The sequence below is a fragment of the Equus przewalskii genome, chromosome 14 (genome assembly GCF_037783145.1).
Source record: "Equus przewalskii isolate Varuska chromosome 14, EquPr2, whole genome shotgun sequence".
Classification (NCBI taxonomy): Eukaryota; Metazoa; Chordata; class Mammalia; order Perissodactyla; family Equidae; genus Equus; species Equus przewalskii.
In genome coordinates, this window is record NC_091844.1 from 8,949,120 (window position 1) to 8,964,525 (window position 15,406).

Genomic DNA, 15,406 nt, shown 5'->3' on the forward strand with positions numbered 1-15,406 from the left:
AAGCTGGTTCTTTGAAAGCTTGACAAAACTTTTATGTGCGCATGTGTATGTGTGTGTACACACATATCTATATTACCCTGTTTGCTAAAGAGATATAGATAGAAAGTCAGCAAACATGTAGGTTAGATCAAAAGAAAACTAGTTTACTTTCTCCAGGGCAATAAAACACCTAACACCTTTGGGATTGACTTCTCTACCAGGCTCTAAAATCCTAATGCTTTATCCACTTTTGCAGGTTAAGAAGTTACAACTCCATAGGGTTAAGAAGTTAAACTGTTCGGGCCTATAGCAGTTTATGAATCAACTACACCTTGACAACGAAGTTACATGCCCCAGGCTGTCAGCCGAAGGCGGCTCTGTAAAGAATAGGTCCTGCTTTCCGTAGGTAGGCTGATTAGAAAATGCTGGGAGAAATCCCAAACTTAAGCAATTTTGCCCTTCCCCAGGTTCGGATTTTTTTCCCCCTTTTTTCCGAGTTTGGGACTGGTTTTCGTTCCCAAACACCAAACCGGTTCTCTGGTTGGAGACCTGGCGGAATTTGGTTTGGCCGCACGCGTCTCTAACATCCTGGGATGTAATACGGTTTCAGGAGGAGGAAGGGAGGCGCGAGGACCCGGCGCGGGACCGTGCGGCGGCGACGCGCCGGGGAGACGGGGTTCTGCGGGCCTGGCGGCGCGCGCGGGCGGGGCCGGTGGCGGGGCCGCGCACAGCCGGGCGGCGGCGCGCACGGAGGGGCCGGCGGGGCCGCGTGGGGCGGCGGCGGCCTCGCCCCCCGGATCGGGCCTCGCGCGCCGGCTTCCTCCTTCCGGCGCCGCCGCCGCCACAGCCCGGGCCGGGCGGGCCGCGGGCAGGCGCGGAGGCCGTCGGGCGGGGCGAGCCTCCCGCGCTCCCGGGACGGAGGGCCCCCGCGCGCTTCGCCCTGAGGCCCGCGAGGCCCCAGCCGAGCTTCGCCCCAGGGCCGCGCGCGGAGGGCCCCGAGGAGCCCAGCCAGCTCCGGCTCCGCCGAGGGTGAGCTCGGGGACGGGCAGGGGAGGTGGGTTTCATGGGGACCCGCACCCACACCCCACCCTGGGTGGACGGGAAAACGGGGTGAACCGGTTTTCATTGCGACCGACGTCCCAGTGTGTTTTGGCGACTTGAGGACCTCCCTAGTTCGTGGGATTAATGGGAAGAAGCTTCATCACGTTAATTATGCAATGAGGCAGCGTCCTGGCTGCGGGATGCTGTGATCAGTGGAATTATTGCTACCCGGCGATCTATAATTTACTTCTTTCATCCTTGGCTGAGAATTTGCGTTTTTAATTGGGACGGAAAGAGGAAGAAAATGTTCCCCTGGAGTGCAGGGGGCATGCAGAGAGAGAGAGAGGGCAGGGAAGAAGGAACATGTGCAGGCTTTCCTAAGCGCCCAGTTAGGCACGTCTTCCTTGGTGGATGAGAGGAGAAGGGGTGGTTGGAAATGCATGTTTCCTGCCAGATCGGCTCCGGAGTGCTCTCAGCTCTGATGCTCACAATGAGAGGCCTGTCAGAAGTTGGAGGTTGAGGCATAAATTTCTGCACTTCTGGCTGGAAGGATGAACTAGGTTTTCCAAAAGCTGTCGTTTTTGTTTTCCAGGCCTGCTAAAGGCAGGAAAGGGCTGGGCAGTGAATAGAAAGCAGTGCGGCCAGGTTCTGGTTAGCTAAACGGGAGGACTGTCATAAAGGGTTTTTTGTTTGAAACACCCAAAGTCTGGGGCTTTGGGCCATAGAGAGTTGGGTATTGGTCAGTTTTAGCTGCCAGAGTGAGAAATTTCTCAGACGTTCTTAAAATCAGGCAGCTCAGTTTAGCTCCCACATGCTGGTCTCCAACACCTACTTATTCTCTCTTTTCAACGACTGGGTTAAAAGAAAAGACACAGAGAGAAACAGTCTTCTCCCTTTTCTCCCATCGTAATTAGGGCATAGTCCATCGTGGGTCAAAGCTGGAATTTCACGATGGAAAGAAAAATGTTTCCATCTTTGCTTTGAGAATCTCAAAGAAATACCTGAGAGAAAAATTCTTTCCTTCTCTGGAATGAAAACTGGAGTGCCTTGCAAAGAAAGGGAAGAATGAGTAAATATCCTAGGCAATTTGCAGTTATATTCAGATTACTTTTCAAATGCTTGAGGTCATATAATAAAAAGGTGGGGGAAAGCCAGAAATGCAAACAGACGAGAGAGGTGAATGCAGGACCTTAGAGATTGCAGAAGCCAAGACACAGGTCTGGAACAATCTAGATGTGAGTACGTAAAGCTTAATCTTTTGATCTACATAACATGGAATTGCTTTTAATTTTAGTATTGCGTTAATAAGAGTGAAGGGAAGCGCAGCTGAACTGTGCTACGTGCGTCCCAGGCAGCTTGGGCTGTATTGTGTGTTAAATAAGTTGTATGTTTATTTTGCCAGCTAACTCTTTTAAACCTGTAGTCTTGCCAGTTCTGTAAGTTTGACTTGTTTCCAGTTATTTATTCACTGTACGACATTGGGCTAGAATTTGCCAGGTTGTTAAGGCTTGAAGAAATGCAAAACCCGGAGAACCTCTTGCACTGGAAGATCATCTTATACAGAAATGCTTTACCCAATATCAAACATGGAAAACAGGTGTAATAGGATTTGGTTATTTTTGCTACATAAAATATTTCATTTTTCACACTAAGTTACCGGGAAGAGTCTTTTAAACAGCTCGCTCTTTTGGTACATTTAGAGTATTTATTCTTTTACCAATAAATCTAAGTATAACCTACTTCTATAAGAGACCTATTGTGCAAAATATACTTGAATACTCAGAGTGGTTAACTGTTTCTCAAGTATAAACCAAGTCACGTTCAGTAAGTTGATTTGATAACTTTTAATGGTGCTTCTTGTTTTTTTGGTTGTTCTGTACAGTGACAGGAGGAACCGAGAACCTCAGACAAGGCGAATACTGCAAGACATGTGCACCCCAGGCCTCAGAAGGCCCGTGAAGGAGACCGTCAGCTCACTGGCTGCCTGAGGTCTGTGTCATTAGTATTCTCACTACCTCCTATCTTGCTTGTATGGAGATTTTAGGAAACTTAAAACTTAAGTAGGAGTACGTGCAGATATACTTAGAAACGCTTTCTTAGATGTCGTAATCAGAGCACCCTCTCAGGCTGAGAATTAGGAGAGTTTAGTGCCTGCTGAGAGCGGCGCCTGGCCCGCAGCAGCCCCTTCCAGCCCCTTCCAGGCGTGTGCTCTTTCTGATTCTCACTCAGGAGCCTCTGTCTTAACCTCAGGGACGTGCCTTCCCTGAGCAGTTAGGAATGTGCTTTCATGCCGCTGACTGAGATCATCAGTCATTCTAAGATGGTAACTACAAGTTAAGACTACAGCAGAATAAACAAAGGAAATTTCTGAGTGTCGATCGAGAGAACCCCTTACTGTGAATTTAAAAATCGCAGTGACAATAATAGAACTTTATAGATTGTATAAATTGATATGCAATGGTTTGTTTTATTAAGCTGTAATTTAATTGTCTCATTGATTGGGTAATACATTTTAGATCAAAATCACAAGGTGTGAAGGGTTGACTGTGGAATGTCCCCACTGCCCCAGCCCTGCTCTCTGGTTCCCGTCTTCCCCCTCTTAGTCCTCCTGGGGTTACCAGTTCCTTGTGCCTTACCAGATTTTTTGTGTGAAGTTTCCTTCAGTATCAGGGTGTGTTTTCAAAGAGTGTTTTAAAAACTGAACACCGGACGTGTGATCCGCTCCCTGGGCGGTGTGTGTGAGGGAGGGGGAAGCCAGGGGGTTCCATCTCGGTAAAGGGCCACTGATGGGACTCTTATCTGGGCACTTCCGTGTCATCTTGCTCACTCTGTGAGAGGGACACTGGCCACCTTGCTGCTCTTGGGATCCTGGGACCCAGACCAAGCTCTTCACCCTGGTGGCTGCTTGATTTATTCCCTCGCTCTATTCTCTGTCTTCTCAACCCGCCCCCGCCCCCTCCAGAGGCCTTCCCTCTAACCCTGACGCTCCTTCGTTATTAACCCTGGCGCTCAGCGCCTGCCTGGTGGAATGGTAGACGTTATGTTTGCCTGTGGCCTATCTGCCCCTATTAGGACCAGGCACCAGGAGCTCAGGGACTGTTACTGTGTCCCCAGGGCCTAGAAGAGCTCCTGGCTCAGAGTGGGCACTTGGTAAACATTGCTGAATGAATGACATTTGGAAAAAAGCTGGGGTTTTTGTTTTGTTTCATCTCATCTCCTTTCTCTGTCTCTATCTAGTTGTCTGTCCTTCTTTCTCCTTCACATTCAAGGAGATAAGTGACTATTACTGCTCACTTACCATCACTGATGTCCGCAGGCCCCCTCTTTTATTTTGTTTACCTACATATTCTTTTTTAATTCCCTTTCCTCAATCTCATCTCCCATCCCCCACCTCATAAATCACTGGAAAGGTCATTCTTTTCTTTCTCCCTATATGTTTTTGTAGAACATGTATTTTTGGTTTCAGTGCCTGCATTTTTAATTTACAGAAATGGCACTGTGTCATAATCTCGTTCTATTTTTACTTTATTTCTTTTGCATCACAGCTTTGAGATTTAACCGTGTTGCTGTGTGCACATCTAGACCACTTGCTTTTTTTTGATTTAAACTCTGTTTTAAACAGAGTTAAGTGGTCTTATTACAGGACTTTTCAGGACCTTTTGGAGGTGACTGTGCCTAGTAAAAGAACAAGGAGGTGGGAGTCAGGATTTTCCACACAAATTCAGAAACGCTGTGTGCTTTTTGGATGACAATTCAAACACGGGGGAAAGAGCTCAGGCAGCAGTGTTATTGGCAGCTGAGCAAAATGCATTTACAGGCATCTTTTGGAAAATGCAGGGGAGGGAGAATTTGCACCGAAAGATGGTAATAGGACCAAACCTGTTGCTAGTAATTACAAGCATGTGAAATGTGTGCTCTCTTTCTTTTGTATTAGAGACAGAGAAAAACTGATTGGGGTTTCTTGTAGGTTCAGCTAAGGTCTCGCTTCCCTGACCCTGCTTTGCCCACATGTTCTTACGTTCCTTAACCAGCAGTTCTGCCTCATGGGTTTTCAAGGAGCCTGACCCTGGCCTGGTTTCAGTTCCCGCCATCCTGACATGTGAAAATCCCACTTAATGACCGGAGGTGGGAAAGCTCTGAAGACGAATGTGCTGACTCCTGGGGGCTGGGGGGCTCTGTTCCGGGCAGCACACCCTGACCACAGGGAGCTGAGGCACACTCAGGTTTGCTACCATTAGCTACAAGAGGCACTTGGGGAGTTGTCTTGGCTCCTTGAACAAAGGAGAGTTAATTACAGAAAATGTCAGGCCTTTTAAAGGCCATTTGTCACTGGGCTACAGGGAGAGCAGTGGCCCTTGGCAGAGCCATGGAAGAAAGGACTATTGATGTCAGGCCCCAATCTCTCTGCAGACAGAAATAGTGAGCCCTGGGGTGTCATGCTTGGGCAGGAGACAAACCCCATGGAGAATTTGTGTGTTTCAGGGAACAATGCAGGTAGTGGGGCAGGCTTAGAGGAATTGGGGCTAAGCGAATTTGGAATGCCTTCCTTTTTGTTTAAAAAAAATAAGACAGATTATTATGCTTTTTCCAAGGTCAGACCAAATCCTAATTTGGTCTAGTTACTTATAGATGTGAGGACTGGATAAGAGAGTAAAAGGGAACAGCAGTGGAGGTCTTTGATTCCAATTAAACTTCTTTAAGCTGTTTTTTCAGAGCATCAATAGACTCTGGTTGACAGATTCTCTTTTGCTACCAATTTTTCTTCTTATACTGGAAGGAGGTAGTGAGAGAATGGCTATTATGTTAGAATGCCTAGAATCTGCATTTTAACAAGATCCCCAGGGATTCCTGTGGGCGGTAAAAGTTGAGAAAGGCTAGAGGCGTGGACCAGCAGTTCTCAGTCCTGGCTGCTCATTAGAATCCTGGGCAGAGCTTTTAAAACATGCCCCGGATCCATTTCCAGAGATTTGTGTTGTCTTGCCTCTGGTGTTCTTGGGGCCCAGGGCATTGCTATATATTTTAAAAGCTCCCCAGGTGATTCTAATGTTCCCAGGGCTGGGAACCACCATTCGGCAGATATCTAGATTCAGAATGCATGTAACCTCAAAGAAAGACACGCCACAGCCAACCCTACTCTTTAGGAGTCCTAAAACCCCCAACCCTGTCAGACAGTGTGGATCTTACTAGGTCGTTCACTGGTTTTGGAGACCTGGATGCTGAGCTGGTGACGTGGAGCATTGAGCTGAGCGCTCCTGCTCCACCAATGGAAATGACCTTGAGACTGGGGAATTGCCCAGTGGACGGTGTGCTGTATGTCTTTGCCTCTGCTGCCAGAGAAATAGCTTCAAAATGTAAATCCGATCACGACACCGGCATCCCTCTTCTCACGTAAAACTCCCGTCGATGGCTTTCTGTTGCCCACAAGGTGAAGGCCAGGTTCCGTACCAGCTCTCTGAGGCCCCGCGTTGTCTGACCGCATCTGCTTTGCTTGTCTCTGATGGCGCTCTGGAGACTGCAGCCGCAGGGGTCTTCCTGTAGTTACTCAGGGCCCCTGGCTTGTTCCCACCTACCCCTGCCACAGAACCCTGACCCTTCACCTCCTTAGGTAACTGCTGTCCCTGACCCCTCCGCCCGGGTCGTGTCCCCTTGTATTTTCCTCTGGCAGCGCCGTGTCGCTCTCCTCCTCCCCCTTCTGGGACAGATTCTTTGGTGCGTATGTGTCTCTCCGTTAGACTGTAGGCTCCAGGAGGACATGGACTGTGTGTGCATCTGTGTTTGGTTTGAGACTCAGTCTTGTATCCTTGGCACCTATTTTTTTGGGTGAATGTGTACCCCTTTTCATGATGATCTTGGCAAATCATCAGTTTTAGGTTATTTTGTCCTTAAACGTACATGCAGGTATACATCTGCTCATGTTTGATTGTCATATGTCGTCAGCTGTAGGGGTATTGGACCAGAGTCGGGGTGGGTTCTGAGAGGACCAGGCTTCTGTCTTACTGGCTCTGGGTGGCTCACATACATGCCACTTGGAGAACAAGTCCACATTTATCTAGATTTTTAACCTGCTTGCTTTGACAGCTTTTTCACTTGAGTCTGTGTATAATTTGTGAATTTTCTTGCTGTCGAACACAAGAAAAAAAAATTAAGTGCTTAAAAACCGTGCATCTCTTCACCCTAGGCCTTACTGCCAGCGTGAGCCTCCCTGGAAAGCATCCGTGCATAAGGCAGCGTGTCCTGGCCGGCCCTGGGTGAGCACGCCTCCCCGCCTTCCCCAGTCTGCCCTGCCTTTCTCTGGGCCGGAGGACACCTTCCCACACCCATGCTCCCGCTCCTATCAGAGGAGTCGTATTTGATGTAAACGTGTAATAGCCTGGATGGAGGGGACCTCTGCGGAGGGAGGGCCTCCAACCTTGTGTGTAACACTTTCTTTCCTTGGAAAACTCAAGTACAGCAAAACTATAGAGCCGAGTGTCTGTAAACAGGTGTTTACTATACTTTATGTTGTAAATATTAAATCGTTTTTTTAAACTAAATAAAAACTAAGAAGACAAAGATGTATTTACTAAATATTCAGATACATATTGACCTTGTCCGTTCACCACGTTTTTCCTGGCTGGAGGGGTATTTGCCGTCCTTTCCCACACTGTGCAAAGCGGTCAGGAGACTGCAGTTGGTGGTAGTCAGGTAGAAAAAACTAAACAGCAGAAATAAAAACATCACGGTCATAGACGTAGGTGGCATTTTCTATTTTTTATTGGTTTTTATTGTAAAATGGATGCATGCTTATTGCAAAAGTTTTTTAAAATACAAAATTGTGCAAAGTAAAAAAATGGCTCCACTCATGCTCTGAAGATTTTATTCTGTGCATTACATCCATGTGTGTTTGTGTGTGTGTAATCACATAGGACCACATGTATATGATTTTTAACAGGTAAGATCCTACATTCAGTTCTGCAGCTTACCTTTTTGTTTACTAATATATCTTAATGCTTTAGATCTAGGCAATTAGTTTGCCTTTCAGCAGAGAGTTTTATTTATAGTTAAAAAAAATTATTTTGGACTCTGCCATGATTTCTTAACCCCAGTCAGTATGTTTAATGTTGTACGTCTGTTCAAATGCATGTAAGTGCCGTGATTTATAAAACATAATTGCGTTTTCAAGTAATACTAAAGTCCTAGTAGCTTTTGGTCGTTTTCTAGTCTCAGTTATCAGATGTTAAGCATTTATCTATTCTCATAGGAGACTGGAGAAATATTTTGAGGTTGAAATGGGGCCTCATACCTTAAAGAGTTTAGAAACTCCCAGGTAGAGGATTGGGCAAGGTGTCTTCTGAAGTACCTTTCAGCTCCCCTGAGTTCTCCTAAGTTCCTTGGTTGACATAATCCTTCAGGACATAACAATTGCAGCCTTACTGTGTGACCATTGGGTCCTTGGTGTACTCACAGGAGCTCACCTTCTCGGGGAGGCAGACAGTAAACGCCCAAAGCATTCAGGCTGCGGTGGGAGCACTGGAGGAAGTGAAATGAGATGCGGTAACGGAGAGCAACTTTGGGGGCGCCGACAGGGTGTGGATCAGGGAGAGCCCAGTGTTCCCTTGCTGTGCCGACCTGGCATTTACAGAAGCCCAGTGGCCAGGAGAGAGATCCCTCCCAGGCTCCCTGAGCGCGGGCCTTCACCCTCAGCCCTGCAGGCTCTGTGGCACGGGGGGCATCAGCAGGCCTCAGTCTGGTCCTGGTGGCTGTACTCAAGATACTGGCGAGGGCCTGTGGCTTTATACTCTGCTTTAAAAGAACATATTTGGCAGGGGCTAGGGTTTATGCTCCCCAGCTTTCCAAATCTGCAGCCCCCATCAGAGTGCCCATGTGTCCTGCGCGCCACCCCTGCCCAGTCCAGGTGGGCCGTGGAGGAGAGGAGGGGCAGGTGGGAACCTGGCAGACCTCCCTTCTCCCGACCCCGCTGCAGTGGCTGGGCTTGGAAGGGGTCAGGTTCTCTAGGCATCTTAGTTTACTAGGAGTTTGGCAGAAGTCACTTCAGAAGTTGAGCTTTTCTAAAATAAAATTCCCATTTGAAAGAAGACAGTGGGTGACGTATAGTAAGTTGTGGACGAGGTACTTTGGCAGACTCTGTCTCATCGGGCCCTCACAGCACACTGATGGGTATGCAGGTGGCTGTTGTATTCTTATAGGTGAGAGCTCCCCAGCTGGGAAAGGAAGAGAATAGACAGCGCCCACCCCGGCCTGCAGGGAAGAAGTGAAGGGCTCCTGACTTTAAATGAAAATCCAAGACTTAGGCACGCAGGCAAGGCTTCTCACTTTTCAATTAGCCCAGATGGAGAAATCCTACCTGGGAGCCACCTGGCTTTCTGGAGAGCAGGTGACGTGATCCTCATTTTCATGAAAGGCTATTGATTGATTATCTTCCACTTTTATCTAGAGGTGAGCTCGGTGGGCAGACTCAGATCCCTTCAGCAGACTAGTTCCCATGGGAAAGAGGAGATCCTTGAACCATAAGCACCTTCTGAGTGCTGGCCTGATGCCAGGGAGGGGGCTCCTGGGCCAGAAGCCCAGCAGGCTTGAGCAGAGCAGGCCGCCGAGAGTGGCCGTACCAGAGGGTTCTGCTCCCGGCCCTGCAGAGTGAGCATGCCTGCGTGCATGAGGGAGCAGACCCCTCGTCTACGTTCACTTGTCTGAGCTAACTGTGGCTTGCAGGCCCCAGGCCGCTCAGAACCTTGGTCTCTAATCTTCCTGAGAACTGGTGCCCAGGAACCAAGGCCCATCTGTCTGGAAGCAGGCCACCCTCCTGGTACTGTCTTCTTTCTCTCTGCTTGCTGCCCAACCCACACTGGCCCCTCCGCCCTCTGTTAGAAAAGGCCTGCAGCTGGGGTTTCTCAGTGCAGCGCCCCACTGTGACCCACAGGGACCCCTCCGAGTGTTGCCGTCTTGGAGGGTCAGGTCTGGGGAGCCCTGCACCCTCTGGCACAGTCTATGCCTTGCTTGTCTCTAGAAGAGAAGGGTTAGTTGCTGGAGTCGCCTGCGATGGCAGTACCGCCTTTTCCTCTCCTCTTGGGGCAGACCAGGCTGTCGTGTTAATTTCTGGCCACTTCACTTAGAAAGGTACACGTGGATTAAATTGGAAAGTCACAAAGGATGCTGAGGCATGGGTTGATCTGTGTTTATAGGGGATCTGCCCCAGGCCGGGTGGGTACTGGTCCTTTTATGTGCATTCTCTCATTTAATCCTCATGGCCACCCCGGGAGGAGGGCCTGGTATTAGGGCTGGGAAGTCAAGGCTTCGAGGGGTTAAGTGACTTGCTAAGTCACGGAGCTGGTGTGTGGTGGAGCCACCCAGGGCTCTCTGCTTTGTGCAGCTGCCTCAGGTGAGGAAGGGCAGGAGCAGAAAGGGAGGCTCGGCTGGGGCAGCCCGCTGGCGTCTGGCGGTTAAAGCGGGATTGTTGTTCTCCTTGTTGGGTCGTGTCGCCAAATCAAATGCAGGACACCAGTTAAGTCTGGAATTCAGAGAGACAACAAATAGCTTCTTTTAGTAAATGTATACCCCATGTAGTATTGGGACATACTTATACTAAAAAATTGTTTATTATTTATCTGCAATTCAAACTTAACTGGGTGTCCTGTATTTTTATTTAATTTGACAACCCTACTTGGGAACCCCAGGAAACACACTGGGGCTAATGTGTGGGCCCACGAGGATGACAGAAGGTGGCTCATGAACCACCCTGTAAAGGTACAGGCCGCATGGCAGGTGGTGAGCTCCCCATGGCAGTGTGTATTCAGGTGTAGGCTGGATAACCACCTGGTGGAGGGAGCTCGGGTTTCAGATGCCTGGTCCCAGTGAGATTGTTGAGACAAGGAGGAGAGTTGATGACCTGGGTCGTCGCTGAGCTCTGTCCCTTCCAGCGTTCAGAAGCTCTCTGAAATCCTTTGCCGTCAGCACTGTGCTTAGAGGACTGGCCCTCCCTGCAGCCCAGGAGTGACGGATGCCCCAGTCAGCTGGTGGAAGCCAGCCCCGCCCGGCAGGGTCTCTTGAAGTGGTTTGGTTTGGCTTGAAGAAGCACTGTGTTAAAGGTGAAATGAAACACACTTTTTTGTGTCTCCTGCCAAGAATTGAGTGCGACTCCCTGGTTCTTTGTGTGTCCCCTGCAGCAGAGTGTGACTTCTGTGATCCACTGAGGACTGACGTGCTCTGCATCACTCCGGGCAGTGATAGCATGAAACACAGCCACCCCCAAGGTTCCACCCAGGCCCTTGCAGGCAAGTGAATGGAGACGCAGAAGCTCCCGTGTTCGTTCCTTTACTGCTTTAGAGATTCTCTAGGTGTGGCCACATCCCAGTGAATCAGGATTTTAAACGCAGCCTGCTCGTCGTTGCCTCAGAACGGTGTCTGCGCCCTGTGAATTCTGCGCAGCAAAGGTCTAGCCTTTGGCAGGCCGCCCCCTGCCCACCTGCTTCCAGGTCCTGCTGGGTGCCGGCTACTAGGAACACGTTCTGATGTTAGCCTGGGCCAGAAAGGAGCCAGGAGGACAGATCTGAGGAAGTAAAATCTTATCACGTATTCCAAAAACAAGTAGAAATGGCTGCTTTAAATTTGATTTAATTGTCAAATCCATAAATTAATATTACTAATTAAAAATAAAATGTTAAGTTAAATACCGGGTCAAAATACACGTTGAATCAGCAAAAAAAAAAAATTTGAAATATTCATATTGCTTCTCTTAACTGAAATCCCCTGTTCTTTTGACTGCCTTTTGTTTAATTGGTTCATCTGTAAGCAGCAGAGGCATTTTGCTTGTTTTCCAGGAAGAATCACTGAATGGCTGACCTTTGACAACATGCACCACCAGTGGCTTCTGTTGGCCGCATGCTTTTGGGTGATTTTCATGTTCATGGTGGCTAGCAAATTCATCACGTTGACCTTTAAAGACCCCGAAGGTGGGTATGCTTCCTCATGGAATGGATTTTGGCTAATCTAGACCTTGCTGTGATATTGTTCCTAGGTATATCCACACGTGGCCTTTGTCACAGAAGGCAAAGGACTTTAATGCTGGAAGTGACCTCAGAGGTCATGGTGTGCAAATCCCTCACGTAACAGAGGTGTGAGAGGCGAGGTGGAAGGGGACGGAAGGCTCTTCCCCAGCACCTCCCCTGGGGTGGGCGGAACGTGCTTTCCTTGTGGGCTTCTTTGGTGGCCTCCCAGCAGAATCAGGCATCAAGGCGGCTCACAGGCTCTGAGTCTGGGAATTCGCCTGCTCGGTGTCATCGTGAGATGCTGCCATGATTGATTAGCGTACCCGGTGCCAGCAGGTGCTGTACACTGGCGGCCACCTGTTTGGAAGTGACCTTCAGTGACTTCCACCGGAAGAAAGGTGATTTAAATATCTGTATGTCAGGTTGTCTCTGAAGATTTTTTAACTCTCCTTGACTTGGTGTCGGCGTTCAGATGAGGGCGTATAAAGAGCACCAAGCCCGGCTTCCGAAGAGCTGGTTCTAGTTCATGCCTCTGACCTTCGCTTCCCTGGACCGTAGTGTTGTTTCTGCAGAACGGGCATCTGAGTACTGTGAAGTGTGGGGTACACCTAAGGAGGTGCAGGGATGGTCATCTTGAACTGCAAGGCCACTCCTTTCAGTGGTGTAGTGAGGCAAGGTACATAGGAGATGTTGAAAAGGCTCATGAGCAGCTTGGGCCAGCCCTAGTGGCCTAGTGGTTAAGTTGGGCACACTCCGTTTGGGTGGTCCGGGTTTGATTCCCAGGCATGAGCCTGCACCACTCGTCTGTCAGTGGTCATGCTGTGGCGGCAGCTCACATACATAGAGGAAGATCGGCAGCAGATGTTAGCTCAGGGCAAATCTTCCTAAGCAAAAAAAGGCTCATGAACAGCTTTAGATTTGCCTGACACCACCTGCCTGATAGGGACGATGCCTGTGAATGTGGGTGTGCACAGCACTTTAGTCTGCATAGCACTCTGCACTTTCTCCTGCAGGTGCAGCCTTTCAGAAAGGGAGATTAGAAAGTATCCATTCCAGCAGTTTCCTGATTTACTCCTGGCAGCTGCACAACCTGTGCCACCCGTGTGACCAGCAGGCTACAGGCTCCGCTGCACCCCAGAGAGTTCCTGGGTGTCCCTGCTGTGCTGGTGGTCCCTGATGCCTCACCCCTGCCCCATCCTCTCTGTCTCCTGCCCTGTCTGTAGAGGAACAGCAAGGTTGGAAGGCAGATCTGCAGGCCAAAGAGGGAAGCCCTGAAATTAGCCCCAGGGGCTGGTTCTCAGCTTGCTTCGTTTCAGTAAGTTCTCAGGCCCTTAGTTCTCAGGCCCCAACTGGCTGTCATCACAAGTCCCACCCTCATCTTCCAGGAACCCTCCTGAGAACTGAGAGGTTTTCACAGCCTCCGGAAGGTAGTGTTAGACGTGCAGGTGTCTGGGGTACCAGGAGCATTACAGAGCAATCGGGGAGCATCACAGATACTCAAGGGCCGAATGTTGGAGGGTTGTTGAGTTGAGACGAAGATCTCAGCTTGACAGTTTGGACATTTCTCCAGCTGCTCCGGCACAGTTACATGCTACCTGTGATGGAGATCCCTGTTAAGCATTAGAGCAGTGGTTCTCACCCCTGTGACACTTGGGAATCACTGGGGGGCTTTGTAAACCTTCTGCTGCTTGGGCCCAACTGGAGACCAAGTGCATTAGGGTCTCTAGCAGTGGGTCCCAGTGAGAAGCACAGACGTAGAGCGCAGCTGGGAAACTGAAGGAGAAGCGGGCTGCTGAGAGCCTGAAGTCGATATTACCAGGAGCCCACACGTTTTACTCCTGATTCCCTCAAATGTCACCCCTGGTGGGGAGGGCACTTAAAGGCAAGTCATGAGGTTAAATTATGGTTTATTTTGTTTAAAAAAGTAGTAGTATATGTAATACATTTTATGAGACTTCCACTAAAAATAATGAAATAAGTGTGCCTTTGCCTTGTAATGTCCTCTGGCAGAATAGGTTCTAAAGGACGCCTCGTTCCTCGGTGGCTCTGATCAGTGAGGGGCCCTTCTGCTGTAATGTGGCCAGTTTCATGCTGAACCTTTTCAGAAAAGTGTAGAAGCTCTAGAGAGTTTTGTGAAGGGAGCAAAAACTTAAAGGGACAGGAGGTAAACCTGCAGAGGAGGATGCCGGGCTGTAGGAGTTTATACCTGGAGGAAAGCCCTGTGGCCGTCCTGGGTGCTGCTCCCCACGTGCCCGGCCCTTTCCGCAAGTGGCAATTCCTCGCGCCCTTTGATGTCCGCTGTGGTCGCTGTAGTCGGTGGATGGGAGCGCGGTGGTAGGGCCACTTTGTTGGGAGCGTTGGTGCTGGTGGACACGTGACCCCACTCCTCTTTTGCCACCTGCGGGAAACATGGAGAGCTCCCCAGGGTGGGTCACCGTGGCGGTGGTGTTGGCACCACAGAGTGTGGTGAACTTAGAGTGAGAACCCTTTGTTTCGGGCCCAAAACATAACCCAGCGCATCTTGACCACACAGGATCTTATCTACCTGTCCCTAAGTACCTGGTTAGCATCACAAAGATGGATGTCCGTTGGCTGAGTTCTGAATGAAGGAGGTGAGCTTGCTCGCAGGGTGTCCTGCTGGTCTGGATGACAAGCAGGCGTCTGGCACCCACAAGAAGTTAAACACAGCCTCCCTGGAGGCCGTCAGAGAGGGCCTGGGCCGGGTGGCTCAGGCGTCACTGCCCCTCCAGGGCTGTGGTTTGGTGGGTACGGTCATGTAGGCTTAGGGGAGGCAGTCAGTGCCTCCCCCATGGATCCTGGAGCTGTACAGGAAAGCGAAAGAGGTTTGTAAACGCGTGGCCATAAGAGCTGTTCTCAGGTGTTGGAATTTGTTTCACTCGTGTTCGCAGTGTTTTTGCTTTTGAACCAAAAGCCCATTGTAAAGTATCATCATGAGGAAATAAGTGACAACACAGTGGTGTCCTATGCGATGAATTGCATTTCCTGGAAAGCGGATAGCAAATCCTCGCTCTCAGTGTTCGGGGAGCTGGTTGTAACTGGGTGTCTGTGGGGCTGCTCCTTCTGGCTCTGTCTCCGGGGAAATGGGGCTCCGTTCCAGAATCCCACTCAGTGGACACGCGCATTTGCTTTTCACCTTCCTGTTCTCAATGCTTTGCCCACCACTTGAGCTGATGGGAAGAGCAGTCTTGTCTTGAGCTGCTGTTTAAAGCGGTGCTTACCTTGTTCTTAAAAATGGTTTTCTGGTCACTCAGCTCAGCATTGAAGTCACAGTGATATTTGTGGCAATGACACATCCTTGGTTGACAAATGTCAGCGTTATATTGAACTAGAATCAGGTGTTATCATAGGGAAATAAATCCCGTTCAGTAATTGGAATTCCGTGG

General features: G+C 49.5%; 1 protein-coding gene across 4 annotated transcripts in view; it reads left to right on the forward strand.

Moving 5' to 3' along the window:
- The first annotated feature begins 706 nt into the window (after positions 1-706).
- CHST10 (carbohydrate sulfotransferase 10) overlaps positions 707-15,406 on the forward strand; it is a 29,558-nt gene continuing 14,858 nt past the window's right edge. Inside the window, exons 1-4 of one of the 4 annotated variants that reach the window (XM_070573481.1) lie at positions 707-1,008; positions 2,903-3,009; positions 11,181-11,288; positions 11,835-11,966. In XM_070573481.1, coding sequence (XP_070429582.1) covers positions 11,246-11,288; positions 11,835-11,966 — 175 coding nt within the window. In that variant the 5' untranslated portion in view covers positions 707-1,008; positions 2,903-3,009; positions 11,181-11,245. Of the gene's footprint in view, positions 1,009-1,403; positions 2,256-2,902; positions 3,010-11,180; positions 11,293-11,834; positions 11,967-15,406 lie in introns of those variants that run through there. The other 3 variants (XM_070573480.1, XM_070573482.1, XM_070573483.1) reach the window with 3 other exon arrangements.